The 16,247-nt window shown below is 38.5% G+C and overlaps 1 protein-coding gene across 1 annotated transcript in view; it reads right to left on the reverse strand.

Annotated features, from left to right (window-relative positions):
- Positions 1-8,147: 8,147 nt before the first annotated feature.
- fbxl17 (F-box and leucine-rich repeat protein 17) overlaps positions 8,148-16,247 on the reverse strand; it is a 248,805-nt gene continuing 240,705 nt past the window's right edge. The window contains exon 11 of the mRNA XM_028034378.1: positions 8,148-10,313. Within this exon, the coding sequence (XP_027890179.1) occupies positions 10,176-10,313 (138 nt within the window). The 3' untranslated portion in view covers positions 8,148-10,175. The remainder of the gene's footprint in view (positions 10,314-16,247) is intronic.

Genomic DNA, 16,247 nt, shown 5'->3' on the forward strand with positions numbered 1-16,247 from the left:
TGTTATTTTATTTTATTTATTTAACTTCAATATAACAGAATTTCTGTGATGGACTGGCGACCTGTCCAGGGTGTACCCCGCCTGTCGTCCGAAATGTCTCACTGGAGATAGACACCAGCACCCCTCCTGGCCCCACTAGGGACAAGGGTGCACAGAAAATGGATGGATGAATGGATGAATGGATGGATGGATGGATGGATGGATGGATGGATAACAGAATTCTTTAGAATTAACTTGTTACTGAGTTTGAAATTCCAAAGGTGTTTGCTTCTCACCAAAAAATACTTTAATGCTAGAATGTTAAACATTTGTCAAAAAATCTGAAGTAACCAAAAATTTAATAAAAAAGCCCCCCCCAAAAAAAAACATTTCGCAAGTTAGGAATACCACCACAAAGCATAAAAATCCCTCCTGCATATTCCCCTAGTAACTTTTGTGGAAGTGACTCAGAACAAGGCAGTTAACACCCGGCTGGTCAGGAGGAAAAGCTCAGTGAGCCACGCAGGGGAAACGTTGGCCCTCTGAGGTGTAAATGTGTGGAAGTGAATGGGGGCAAAGTGAGGCCTTTCTGAGAAGCAGCACGTATGCTTGACCAATATACCGCCTGAGTAAATAAAAGTGAACATTTAGAAAAAGGCGATTATTTTTCTGGTCACGTTGAGGACGCACTGTCATTCTGGTTTGATAAAGATCCCCAGTTGCGGTCAAAAGTGCACAGAAAAGAACGTGGCCCGGACCCACATCCTGTGGAAGCACACCTCATTCCAGTTTATTTCCAAACACAAACTTCACATTACTCTCAGCTGGCCAAGTGCACTGTCATTTCATCAGGTTTTCCCCACGCCGCCACACTAGCCCCCGATGGTCTAGTAATTTTCAGAGCGTAACCCATAAAGAAGCATTGTAATGTGGATCTACCTCATTATTGCCGGGTCAGCGTATAGAGCAGAGCAGGAGAGTAGGGCGCCTCGTATGGCTTGTTAATTCAACACCTCTCTCATTCAGCGCTGCATTTGTACAGCTGGCCTTTTTGAAAGGAGTTCAAGCTATATCACACCCACAAACAGCGTATGTAGTGACAGCACATATGCACAATAACACAAATCCCAGACGTTGCCCTGACATCACTCCACACCACTGGGTTTCTGCCCAGCCTGTGGTTCTCACCTTGGGAAATGACCCAGTGCCTGTCCAGCCACCCAGGCATGAAACACACACCCTAAAAAGCACAAGGGCTGAGTATAGATAGGAGGTCTGAGTGGTTTGATGGAGGCAAAGCTGTGGTAAGTATGAGTTTGTGAAAAAATCAGCTGGAAACTGAAGAGGAATATGTGTGCAGCAGGAGTGTATGTGATATTAAAATGCAGGAATGTTTTTCTCGATAAAAAATATTCTTTAGCTTCATGCATGTGACTTAATGTGGCCTGTGGGTTTCGGCTAAAATTAGAATATGCTCTTATTTTAGGCAAAAGTTAGTACTGCATGACTTCTTGCCCTTTTGTGTTAACAGAGTTGGCAAATAAAACTATCTCATGGGACCAGGCAACAACACCAAGAAATGGCTGTGTAGCCCTTAATATTTTAAAATTGTGTATAAGGCAGAATTCAGGGCACTCAGAAAAAGAGATAGTGGGAACAAGATAAGAAGTATTTCCAATGCTAAACGCAACATCATCTTTATTGTGTCTTATGGCTTAAGACTGAACAGAACCTACCAAATTAAATACCACAAGGCCACATTGTGGTATTTAATATCATTGAGCAAACTGGTGCTTTAAAAACTTTATTTATTGGGGAGGTTTGTTGCTCCAAAAAGTTTAAGAGCCATTGCTGTAGAGGGAGCAGCAGAGGGTGTTGATTGGAGGGTTTGAGCGTTGAGAGATGGAATTGAAGAAGGATTATATGGTCACTCAGATTCAGGGGGATGAGGAGAAGTACGGGGTTGGCTGTGAGGGGAGTGGGGCCACTCTAAAAGGAGGACTGGGGGGGGGTGAACTCTTGGCCTCCAGACTGGGGCTCCGTTACGCCTCACTTGGGCCTGATGCTCAAGAGGGGGAGTCGGTTCAACCTTTGTTGCAGTGGAGGAGTGGGGAGTGACAAGGCATACCAGCATATCTGACATGTCAGAGCAGTTGGCTGGGAGACCTGGATTCTGGTCAGATCTGACGCTAGCCATCTGCTTCAGAATAAGACCGGCCTGTTTTAAGTGATGACTCTGCCCCAGGGAGGATATGAAATTGTGCTTCGAGGAGAAAAAACATAGGAAAAACACACATGGCAAATCAGGTATTGATGAAATATGCACAGACTTATTTCAGTAAGCAAATAAGATCTGTGTATCCTCAGGGAAAGCCTAAATGGTGGTTAAATAAATCAAAAGGAGTTTTTTTACTTTAGGTGAAAGGCAAACAGAAATGAGCATGATCAGATTTGAGCTTTCGTTCAAGTCCCCAGTAGGATATATTTATCCTTACCTCCTTCTCTCATAGAGCTCCATTTAAAGTCATTGAGCGAAGGGAAGTGATGAAATGGAGCAATTATGTATCCATTTGTGCTATTCAGGTGAAACCAGGTGTAAAATTTCCAATCTGTGCAGCTGCTGTATCCTCAATTCATTGTGCTTTCTTGCCACTGTTGCCTGTTAGAAGGTAATATCTGAAATATGGACTAAATATTACAAGCAATAAAGCTATTTAACGTTATTGTATTACTTCCAGAAAGATTGCCTTTTCCACCCTGCAAATGTATACCAAAAAATTGAAATAACAAAGGTACTGCTGCATAACAAAACAAATCTTAACAGAGACATTTCTGAATTGATACATTCTGCTGAGAAGGAACAGAATGCAATAACAAAAAAAAAATCCTAATCAAGAAGAAACATGGGTAATTTGATATACAGACATTTAGGAATATGAAGAAAATAAAATGCTGCACGCTCATCCTGAACGCTGGGATAAAAAAAAAAAACACAACCTTTTTATTCTCTGTGAAAACAGATAGCCGAGTCATCTCCCGTTGAGCTGGAGATTAATTTTCATTTTCCCAAACAGTTTGTGCATATAAATATTCATGAACCACCTTGAAAAGCGGTAGGCAACTATAAGACGGTCAACAGAGAAACCAACAACTCCCCCCTCCCCACTGCCTAATCTGCAGCTGTGCTGAGGGAGAGTGGGGGGTTAGCTCATGATGAAAGACTCTCACCATCCACGACCTTTCCAGTCTAAAACAAAGATTTGCACAATTAACTACTTTTAAATGTCATCCAACTGCCAAATCTGCATATCAACGCCAAGGCTTGCATAGAAATGAGGATGTTTGTGGACGAATCATTTTTCTCCCCCGTCCCATCGCCGGTGCCAGCGAATGGGTGGCTCTTTCTTGTTTTAGCCAGGGAAGAAATGTAAATGTCAACATATCTTGCGTGGAGATCCTTCTGTTGCTAATTAACCTTTGCCGTTTAGAAGCTAAACTGGGCTCTGCCTAAACGCCGCAATTAACTGGAGCTTGAAAGACAGAGAGACAACATCTACATGGAGCCGTGGAACACAGGGAATCACGCCGACTTCATTATCCTTGCAGACGCACCTCATTTTTTGTCATTGGTAGATATTCTCCCCAGGCTGCAAGAGAAGAAGCCTATTGGGACAGTGTCAAAACTTTGTGGATTAACAACTCTCATTACTTTTTTTTTTTATATCTCCATAAGGACTATAGACGGAAGGCAGTTTAGCTGTAGCCCCAAGTAGGAGGAAAACCATTAAAGGTGGATTCATTCTCATAAATCATCATACATCAAGCTGAAGACTGCTGGGGTCTATCATATTCACATTCAATTTTCAGATTTAGTGACTGGGAGGAAAAATGTGTCCTCCTCTAACTGGCTTTAACGGTCCAAAACAAGAAAAAAGGACCGGTGTAATTTAAGCACTTTCCTCTGGTGGTCTCAGTGGGTCTCCTTTGGGCCTGAGCTGCACAGGCTCCTCTGGAGTAATGAATACCAACACTGAGCTCAGACCTACAGCTCAAAGCCAGTGTCAGTTACAAAGTCAACCCATTACCATCTTCACTATTCAACAATATACTATTTCCCTCAACTGTAGAATAAATAACATTCAACAGACAGAGCAGGTAGCTGGAGGTGGAAAAATACCATCTCGTTCCACTGGGAGGGAGGTGAGAAAACTATACGATGATGGACAGAGATGATTTTTTTTTTTTTTTAAACTTTTATATGCTGATAAATTTTGAAGCTCAAGGAACTGTCAGGCTAGATGCAGACATATGATTGACATAATTTCCAGGGGGAAGGGAAGAATGTGGATTTGTAGAGGGCAGGGGTGATGTGGGGAGAATGTGGATTCAGTGCAAAATGATGAGAAGCTTTACCATAGCAGACCTGACACCATTTAACCACAAGGCAGACACAGTACTGTGAAAATGTTTTAATATTTAATCAGCTTCTTGTAACCTTTTAAAATGGTCTCTTGTTTGCTTTGGTTCCCTTTTTTTTTTAAACTAATTTGAGTCCAGTCATTATACCTGACTTGCCATGACAGCTGATTATGCAGAATAGGCCTCAGTAGGAGGAAAGTGGGCAAATGGAAGACAAAAAAATGTGTCTAGCCTAAATGTATGGAACATCTACAGTACAGAATCTTTAATGTAGGAAAACCTACTAAGCAACATACAAGATTTTCACATTTTTGTGAAATGTGTAACTCACATCCCATTTTATACCCAAGTATCTCTACATAATTTTACCCTCTTTAATTTCATACCCAAGCGTATGCCCGTTAGTATGTTGATTATCTTTGGAGATGTTGTGTTATTTAGTAACAGGTTGCTTCATGTGACGTCACAGCGACATACCGTGAGAGTACAGATGGAAAACAGGCAGTGAAGGTGCTGATGAGCAGACGTTTGAAAAGGAGAGAGAAATGTGGAGCCGCATGTTAGCCCTCTTCAGAGGCTTCTGATGGGCCTGCTAGAACATTATATTTGGTGTCTGTTCAGTTCTACGTAAAAATCAATAAGGTAGCTGCAGCTCAATCAAAATATTGTGACAAGCGTTTTGAAACATTACAGTATAATGGATCACAATATCAAAAATTGTCCAATGGTCTCGAGCCTAAATGCATTGAGGAATTGCTGGTGAAGTGTGTGAAGCCTGCAGATCTTAAGGGAAGCTCACTCCGTTTTTTTAAGAACCAAACCTAAACAAGGTGAAGCAGCATTTAGTTTCTATGCTCCTCAGCTCTAGAACAAACTCCCTGAAAACCTGGGATGTGCAGAAATGTTTGGTTTTGACAAATCAAGATTGAAAAACATTGCTGTTAATGAAAGCTTTCTCAAGGAGCCTAAGCATTTGCTTTATCATTTTTAATGTCTTTTTTTATTATCTTAAATGAGCATTTTAATGTGTCTTAAGTAGTGTGTCATGTTTTCAATGTCTATGTCATGTGTTTTTTAATTGTACTCAGCCTCTTATCTCTATCCATTTATTTGTCCTATAAAGGATTTTGATTTATGATATCCATAAATAGTGTTAAACAAATAAACCTGCCTTCCCTTCACTCACAAACATCTAAGTCTAGCTCTAAAGTATTACTAATCAGCTCTGACATGATAAACTTGTTGTCACCACATGAATGCTTGAGGAAAGCGGGCTGACTGTTTGTAAAACAAAGCCTTCATTATGAGCAGGACGCACTGCATCAATTCTTATGAAGAAGTTCAAACAAGCTTCTGCTTTTCAGTCGAGGACATCCATCAATGTCGGCTATGATTAGGTGAAGAAAAATACTAATTTCTCAGGAAGACTGGGATAATGTCCTTCCAGGTCCAACATGACAAATGTCCTTTATGGTCAGTGTCAATTCTTATCAGCACCTCATTAAACATGTAAGTGAACACATGAATATTTACCATGTTTAATCACGGCCCTCGGTAGCTGTGTCGGAGTGGACCTGCACTCTTCTTTCAATCCCAAAGGGCATCGTCTGAACGCGTACCTCTACCTTGATGAAGTCTGAGCAAGTCGAGTCCACCTCAATCAGCTTGAGAACTGTTGGCACTGCCTCACATTTGCAGGGCCGTCTAATTGGTGGCAGTAAAATTCAACAAGCTGCATAATTTACTTGAGAGAAATGAGAATGAAGTGAACAAAGATCAGCTCATTTGTGGCAAAGAAATTAAAATGCCTTGTCCTTCCAAATTCAGAAAGACTGCAAGAGATTCAGAAATGACCAGGCCAGATATTAATGGTCTCTACTTGTCAAAGTAAAGAGACTCGGGGAGACATATGGTGCCAAAACCCCTTTTTCACATTTTGTTTTTTCACAGGTTGTTAATAAATGATAAATGATAAACCTAAGCCCAAGTTTTGGATTGGGTTTAAGAATGTTTTGACAATTATGTTGATCCTTGCTACAATAAAAAAAAGATGAACAGTTGTTCAAAGCAGATCAGTTGCAGAACAGTTCTGCTTTCAACACTTAAGTCCAAAGCAGAAAATCATTAATTTAACCAGAACCAAGTGGAGAAAACGTAAACAGTTTAAACTGTAATGACAAAGAAACACATCAACTGGTTTGGTGTAAAGAAACATTTAAAATAAATCTAAACCAGACAAAGGTAGGACTATTCTGAAACAGGTGTCATTTCCATCTGCAGTCAGAAACTCTGCTTTCACACACGTTTTGCATTAGGGGAAGGTTTTAATTACAGTAGCAATAAGAGTTGCTGTATCCATTCTTCTCACTTTCTGTATATTTTGATTAAGATTAAAATACTCCCTCAGCTCCTGTGAGCTGAGCCTCAAACTGCTGACAATGTGAAGAGCCACCGTGGAAGAAACCCACTTTGTGTCCCGTTTGATGCTTTCTCCCACGTTTGATCATCTGACATGAAACAACACAAACACGTTGAACAGTAAAACAGGCACTTGAAAGGGACAATACTGCCAAAGACATGGGGACATATTGAGTGGCAGCTTGTTAGCTCTTTGAGGCCTTTGCTGTCTTGCTGGGCAGCAAGCTGATGTCTCCTCGCTTTGTCTCAGATGTGGAACTCCTGTGATTGTAAATAGTTCTGACCTTCAAAGTGTCCCTTAATAGAGATTCGGGGGCTCTGAAAAAAAGTGCAATAAATGCAGCAGTATCTGTGGAAAACATCTTTACCTTAAAGAAATGGTGTGTCACTCTCTGGCTATTCTGATAAAAGAAAAATAACATGCAGGTGCCCCTATTTACGTTTTACTTGGGAGCACGGATGAAATAGTTTTTAAATGCAAGTTTGAACATAATTTGTATGATGCATAATTTGAAAAGTGCAATTAGTTCTGGCCTATGCTTTGGTACCAATGTACCCAAGTTTTTAAGAAAGTTAACATTTTAATAACTTACATTTTTGTTCCAGCATCCTGTGTTTTAATGTCCTTTTGAAGAGATCCCAGGTCAGAGTTCAACTGCTTAGAAATTAGAAAAACTAACAGCAAGTCTGATGAGCTGCTGACAAACTACATGAGCATATCACCCAATTAATCAGCTAACATTAAATAGTCATAATCAAAGTGTAACTCTGAAAAAAGAAGAAAAACAGCAGCAAATATCAGAAAAAAGAACGTATATCTGCTTGGCAAATAGTACCAAATTTAGGAGGTTCTTATGCTGTATTTTGGATTACAGTATCTACAAAACTGTTCATACCTTGCACATTAGTTCACATTTTAGGTTCCAAAATCATATCCAAAGCTATGTTGTGCTTTTCATTGATGCTCTAGTAGGATAATCTCATGACAAATCAATAAATGGTAGAGTTGGTAGAAGGTGATGCCCACTTAAGGATCAACATAACAACTACTAAGTGGTCTAGACATTACACCCACCTTAATATTTTAAACTACTTTTGCTGCAGAAGGAAAACATGTTATGATATTACAGCTATTCATCATTTACATCTTTATCAGAATTTTTTTTGTCAAAAGCAAAAGCAGAGTATTATTCCTATATGTCATATCAAATAAACGTTGAAACAAACAAACGAAGTATCACAGATGACAACAGAAGCAGCAGTGTTTTCTACTTTGCTTCTCAAAGTTGTCCTCCAGCTGTAACACACATAAAAAAAGGACAGAAGAAATCTTGAAGTTGTAGTGTTTTTATTTATTATTATGTAAATCCAGTCATTTATGGTTGCCTTCACAAATCAGAAATCAATCTTTTCAACACCTAGCAGAGGAGGAAGTGCCTACAGGGATTACAAAAAGAATAAAAAGATCAAAAACACAGCCAAAGGACAAGTCTTCCTTTGGGTAAAGTCAATAAATCCCAACAAGGTTAAAATGAGTCTGTTATTAACTGTCTGTAATCTGTATGCGCCAGCAAAGTTTATACTTCAACTCAAACTTTCAGCTCATTTAGGTGTGCTCCCTGTGGGATGGTGTTTGGAGTCCAGAGTTGGTTCACACCTTACAAAAATACCCTGCTTTTTTTACTTTTAAACTGTGCAGCACTCAGTTTCTATTGAATGACAGAACTGTGATCAACTCTCATCCACTGATTTTCCACTGGTTTGTTATAATTTGCTCTACTAAGGCTTAGTAAACTGTTGGTCTCTCAACTTATGATTGAGATGTGAGGAGAAATCCCTTTCTAGTCTTTCCACCAGTCCATACTCACTCCTTGTCCTTCTTTGCATAATTGTTTGCAGCCCTAAAGCTTGTAACTGTAAGTCCTGTGAATTATAGAATCTCGGGGATCAGGTCTTTAAGAAGCAAACATAAATCACACAATACGATTCTCATAAACGTGTGTTCAAAGAGTCCCGATCTATTTGTGCTGTGCAAACAGACAAGGTTACGACGCATTTGGCTAAATAAATGTAAATTGCTCACAGCATTACAGAGCTAATGCTAACAAGGATACAATCCAAACTAATAGTAGGCTAAATAAATTTCATTTAGTTTATAAGAGATGAGATACGCTTTCATACCAACTCAGTAAGGAAACACTTCAGTAAAGTGAAATGCAAGTTGTTCATCTGAACAACAGTTTAACTTTTTCTGCATGTTATGTTCTAATAAAAGGACCCAGAACGTTTGGGAATTTTTTTGTGTGAAAAAAGGCAATCTCTATTTCAAGCAAAGTTAAATTTGATGATGTGATGCTCAGTTATTATCAATATTTGCACTGCAGATAATGCAGCATGGAGTCCAAAGTCACATGGATCTCAGTTTCGTCTACACACCACTAGTACTTTGAAACAAAGATGAAAAACAGAAACATGCACGCTTAAGCAACACACAACGGCATTCTCTTGGCTTGAGAGTAACTGTTTCTGCGCCGACTCTTTCACTAAATCTTCTGTCTCTGACACCGGAGGCTCGTCAATGGTCCCAACAAATCCACAAAACGTGTAATACTGCGCCGATGTCCAAAGAGAAGAAAACTATTGTCCAAATGGAGAGAAAAAAAAAATCCCCTCTGACAATTTCCTTACAAATGCCTCAAGTGCGGTCTGGAGCCGTGGCAGTTCAGGTTGACCTAAGTGGTCAGAAGACAAATATATTTCCTCCATGTGTTCTTCTTCCTCCTCAGGCAGCTCAGCAGAGCAGTGTGGAGGAAAGCGAACATCATGATGGGCTGACATGGAGAAGACCTCGACAAGAGTGGTTCCATCAGAGGAAGCAAACCTTTTTCTATTTTATCTTCAAATAAAATGACTGGTCTAACTATGGCTAAATTTCTGTTAGGTAAAAGTTCTTCCTTTTGTTCACTTACAGATACTGTATATTTTCAAAACTATTCAAAAAACTTGTACCCTCACATCTACTCTACAATCAAGATGATGCAAAAAATTCTAACAAAATTTGTTGTATTAACCTGTAGCGGGAAAACAATAAATGATGTTTGTAAAACATTGTTTCAGACAACAACCTAAACGTAGTCAATGCATGAAGTCTTACTCATCGTTTGTAGAACAAACTAACAGAACTTTACCTTAAATGTTTATGACGGACTGATTTCTTTTCTGTCTCTGAGTGTGTCGCTACATGTTGACATGCATGACTGAAGGGTGAATGAGAAGCATGGCTGAGCTGCACTGACTTGTGCTTGTATGTATGTGAAGCTGTGTGTTTATGTGCGTGCATGCCTGCGATGCAGCGGCAGCTACGAAGAGTTCGACGTGTTGGGGCTCCAACCCATTTGATAAGCTCTCTCTAGGGTTCTCTTGCAGTCCTGCATCACTGTGCTGAAAACGATGTGAGGGTATTGAACCACCAGCCTCTCCACCGTCTCCTCGTTCACCTGTGAAACGTAAATATGTTGCATCACCAACAGTGTTGTGCGTGGTCACAGAAACTAGTTTAAATTGCAGTCAACATACATTAAACATACATACATTAGTTTTAACTTTATAGAATTTTGTAAAACGCTGTTGTCATTCACATATTTATGCAGTCAAAAGGCAAAAAAACTGTGACTAACAAGTTGCCTACCAGGGCAATGTTTTAAATTACGATGGCATAGGATTGTAATCTTCTACATTTTTATATTTGTTTGTTCTTAAATGCCGAGCAGCTCATCAGTTCCCTGCTTTTAAGCTAAAATTTGGACAAGCTCAGTTGCTGAATTATCCAAGATCTGATGGCAGAAAAAGGTCTGGCATTGAAGTCGAAGGAAAGAACTGAAAACTTTTGAATGGACAGTTTCAATCAGAAGCCGCAAACTGACTCTATTCTCCCTTCAGCAGTTTTTTTTTCGGTGTCCCTGCAAAAGGCTGTAATTTTTTCACAAAGATATCTTTTTTTTCCCTCCTCGTTAGTGAGAAGTTCATTATGAGCTCACGACTTGGGTCTTAAAAATAGCAAGAAACTTTTCAGATAGTACTATGCAATCTTGTTTTCATAGTGCTAATTAGAGAAACAAATGACTAATATATTTTTAGCTCAGAAAAAATTAAGGCAATTTTTGCTCTAGGTCTACCTAATGCACATTTTTGAAAGCCATAATATAAACTAGTGTACTTTCTCTTTTAAACATGTTAATTTCTGCATTGCCTCTATAGTACCAGATGCTGAGTAGATACATTCCGAATGGGCCTGGGTCTCAGAAATTACTGGATTCTCGACTAATATACTGAACAGACAGTTCCTTGAGAGGGTGAAGTCTATGGACATGCTTATCCGCACACACAATTGGACTGTGGTGGCGGGTTTAGTACCAGAGGACAGCTGAGCTCACTGGGCTAATGAGGCCTTCATGTTCTCAGAGGACCAGAAAGACAAGTGGCTAATAGCCTCTCTTGCACATCTTTGCCAGTCTAACACTCTATCAGACCATCACTGAGAGCCAAGAGTGAGAGAGTCTGAAAAGCTGACAAAGAGCAGAGACAGAGTAACCCTGGAGACCTGAAGGGCTTAACTGCAACCCACCCAGAACCGGCCTCCCGCCCACCCGAGAGCATGATGCTTTCCAGTGGAAATGATGTATGCATACTTATATTAATGTTAAGGATACAGTCGACTGTTGGTGCCAAACAAGTGATAAAAGTATTTCACTTTTCCTACAGGATTCGTCCATTAGAGCATTTGGGTTTTTGGGCCCTTTTGGTAACAAACTGCTCGTCATTTTCAAATTCTATTATTTTTTTCCTTTCAGTGCAAACCACAAGCAGTGATGCTCTGCAGTTCCTTGGTAACTAGAAATATTGATAGAACAAAAAGAGAGTGGGGGTGAAACCAGATGAATCAAAGAAATAAGTGTTCTGGAGGAGACAGAACACTAATGTCTCTCGGGTCACAGAGAGAAAATGGAAACTCCAGGCTGAAAATAAAAGGCAACAATACACTTTCAGGCTTTCTCCTGATTGCCAAGAAACTTTACAGTGAGTTAAAAGTCAGGTGTCAACATAGAGCGCTTTAACAAGATGGTAGCGATGCCAGAAAAATAAAGTTAATTACATCCAAGCGGTTGAAAATTTTCTCACATGAAACTGTTTTGACTTTGTGATCTAAAAATCCTCAGTGAGAGCCAAAACTATTCTGCCTCACGACTCTTTTGAGTTGGCACAGAAGTGATGGGAAAAGATTGCCTTTTAAATGTAAAATAACACATTAACTCAAGAAAAGGTGCATTAAATAGGTGAGTAAGATTCAAATTGGGAATATTCCACCAACAAGTTCAGAGCTTTGTTCAGCGATCCATTAGCTGAACCATTAATAATACAGTGTTTCAGGATATTGCTTTAAAGATTTCACATTATTTTGCGCAGCTAATATGAATATCCTAACTGCCAGGCAGTTCTATTAAACAAATCATCACTGTTCCTCATGCAATGAAAAGATCAAACTCGACAAGTGGAGCACTCCTGCAGATAATATGAATGGGAGGGAAAGGAAAGAAAAACAAAAAAAAAAACCTCTGAGATATTTTGTCCTCGAGGTTTTAGTCATACAGGGCATAAAAACTGATATTACAATCAAAGGATGCCTGCAGTGCTCCAAATCTCTGTGTCCTTTTCTTTATGGGATTCTCTCACTGTGCTAAAAGTAAGTTACAGAAGGTGTTTTTCTGGGTACATTAAGCCTATTTTAATCCACCTGTGCTCATGCAAAATTTCATTGTGAACAGGAAATTAGTTTGGCATGAAATTAGTTTGGCATGAAATTAGTTTGGCATTTTTACCTCACTTGACGGGTCATGCCACAGCTTTTGTACTGACTTATAAATTGCAGAACAGTCCTAGGATTACAATATCAAACTCATTTAGAACTTCTTAGTCTGTAATAAATATTAGATAATAATGTAAATAATATACATTCAGGCTCTTTTTGCAAGAAATATATCAGGTGATTTTTGTTGTTTAATGCAGCAGGACAGCACTGGGATGTTTCAGTGGGAACATTTGGAAACTACAACTAAGTCTATTTTTACCAAAAGAACAGAAGTAGCCATATGCATCTTTTACAACTAAGCCATGTTGTTGAAAGTGATTATACTGAATTTAGCTTTTTTCACCTGGTAGACTACTTACAGTGTGGGCTCTGTGTAAGCAAAGGATTCAAAGAAGTAAGTAATTTATGTTGTTTAGATAAACATTAATTGATTGGAACTTCTATCGTATTTGCAAAATTCTTTAATTTGAGTGCATGTTTTCCTTAATCCAGTCCCTCCAGTTTTTTGCAATCCTGTGATCACAGAAGTTCATACACGAAATCAACAGATCTCCATGTTTTTTATGATAAGGCATAATTCTGGGTTTATTGCAAATCTTTGGCAAATGTAGTCAAAAACTGGGTTTTAAGTGACTGTTAACGCCCACCTGCAGTTGACAGTATCTCTTATTGCTACTACACTGCTGCCTCTGCCTTTCCTGGTGTCAAGTTACAGTCTGATTATTGATTTGTGATTGATTTGGTTAGTAACAAAAATCAAGCTCATTAAGATCTTCAAATAATAAAAAATTCTTGGTGTCCAATTTGTCTGCTTGTTACTTTTTTCTCATCTTTTTTCCTTTAAATGTAGATTTTCAAAGGGGGCTAATGGGGGCAAAAAATGCTACAGTAGTGTCACAAAATCAATGACTTTGATTGCAAAGAAATCACAAAAACAATAGCAACATCCTGGAGGGACTGCCTATTTATGTGCAGCCCTCATAGTGTTTATATACATTTAAGTCCAAATTTATGGATAGGACAAGTACCTTTTGTTTTCACATAATGCTAATTTTATCAGAATGAACAGCCTCAGACAAGCTGCCTTTGAGATCCACCTGCCCATTCATAAATCACGAGATACTGACATCCCTCACATACCTCTGGGTTTTCAGAGAGCAGACCCTGCAGTATGACAGGAAAGAACTTCACATAAAATCTGTGTCTGAAGTCTCCCAGGAGAATTTATTTTAGAACAATAACAGCGGAACAACAGTGTGAAGCAATCCTGTTGTTGGCCGAGCAAATGCTTCAAATTTAAAATGTATGTCTCAGTTCCTTATTTTTGTCATTGGAAATTATTTCTGTGTATTGTTTCTGCTTCTAAATCCTGCAGCTGTCTAGTCGCACATTTCATCTATCCTCACTACATCAGTTGGCAAAACCGGTCTGCCCCTTTACCAGTCAGCCAATGCAATGCTTTGACTACACTGGTTGGTGAGTCAGCAAAACAGACTTTAACCACTTCACCACATCTTTCCTTTTAAAAGATGGAGAAGGCAATAAGGCACCTTAAGCCCACCTGGAAATGTTTTCAAAATATGGGGAAAGAGAAAAAAAAAGACATTTAGGTCCCAAACAACAAAGTAAATCTTAAAGTATGTATTTTTTTCCACTATTTTACTTATGCGTACAAAGGCTGATTAAAAAGGCAATTTCTCTCATGCAAGCGATATCTGTATAAGCACCTGAAACATGCTGCTACTGTTTAGTATAATCTAACAAGGGATTTTTGAACATGTCTCTCCATTCAAGAGCCTTTACCTATATATATAACATGCCTCATTTATCTTCCCAGAAAAAAAAAAATTACATCATCTTTGCTATTGTTATCATTCAACTTTACTGTCTCATAGTTGTTGTAATTGGATGACACAAGAGGAACCATAAGTCATGGCTCAAGGAAAAATTAAGCAGCTCCAGTGTGTGCAGTTACAGTTTGTTAATTGGTTGAAAGGTTATCCTGCTCTTGTCTTGTGACACAATTTTCTTTAATGTTTCAAAATGAATAACTCTTACCATTGTCTACTTCAAACAAAGACACTGACTGCGGATAACTACTCCATGCAACCACTTTAAAGTTCAACATAATGATATTTATAAAATTTATTACAATGAAGTCTTTAATGAGGTTTCAATTAGAGGCAAGCACTTATTCTTTTTGTTCCACATAAACAAAAAGTAGGCATTTAACTCAACTCGTAAAAAAAAAAAACAAAGATGAAGAGGGGAGCAGAATAACAGAGGGCTTCGAACATAGCTGCTTTAGAGACAATAAGTTAAGTTTGTTTTGACATATGGGTGAGCCTCATTAACAAATAAAATGACAACTCCCTGATTGCCTTCATTGCATATTAGGCTACATTCCTGAACTGAGTACAGAACATCCCCCAGCTTGTTAATCAGGTCTTAATTACAATTAAAACAGATCTAAAGAATAGACCTGTCACACTGATGAGAAGCCATAACATTCATTAATGCTAATTTAGTGCAGCTTCACTTGCTGAGCAAACTTCGCGCACATAACTCCAATCAAAATGCTGAATCATATGCTAATTGCTGGTTACGGGAATGCTAAATGTTTGAGCCAAAGCTGGATTGCTTTGATGGAAATCATGAGAAGAGTAACAACTGTGGTGACCTCTGCTTTGTTGCTCCTAATCAGAATGCATAAAAACTTTTAGTTTGTGTTTATTTTTTTTATGGTAATATTTAATTACAGCAACAGGCTTCAAATGAGTGAAATCAAATCTTCCTGATTCAATCATTATGCTGGGTGTGAAATTTTATTACTGCAGCAGAATAAAGAATTTCAATGGTTTGGTATCTAATTTAAACAATTTGTATCTGTTGTACAGGATACTTCTATTTTAAATTACTGCCATAGTGAAAGTAATTAAATATTTTAAATTTCCTACACTAAATCTTGACAAGTTTGTTGGTGCATTAAGAAATGTGTCACGAGTCTACGAATGAGAAAAAAACCAAAACATTTTGTGAAAGATTATGTCCTTTCATGTCTAAATTTAGTGTGTCCCTTATAATACACACTGATTATTCATTATTATTCAAGACTGTTTGAAGTCCCCTAGGTAGTAATATAATTATTAGCTGACTTAATCAGAGAGTAGGTCAGGCTGACATCATTCTGAGTTTCTCCAAGCTTTTAGTGAGTGAATCTTCATTCGCGTTGACAGAGGATCAGAAGAGGGTAGCACAAGATGAGGAAATATTTTTAATTGGTCATTTTTACGACATCCGAGTTGTGAGAAATTCAGTTTAAGTCCCTACACACAAGGTGATAACTATAGCATGTTAGATTTGTGATGCTCACTTTGTGGAACCTTTGAACATATTTGCTAAAAATCCTGAAGGTTTTTTTGTTTTATTCTGGAATCTTTAGGGATTCCAAGATACATTTGGTAATCTCCAGATCAAAGTAAAAACACTTTGCTCCTTTAAATGTGAACCAGAATATATCAATAATTTAAAATTCATAAGACATAAAACATTTATTAATTTTTTG

Source organism: Xiphophorus couchianus, chromosome 12 (genome assembly GCF_001444195.1).
Source record: "Xiphophorus couchianus chromosome 12, X_couchianus-1.0, whole genome shotgun sequence".
NCBI lineage: Eukaryota > Metazoa > Chordata > Actinopteri > Cyprinodontiformes > Poeciliidae > Xiphophorus > Xiphophorus couchianus.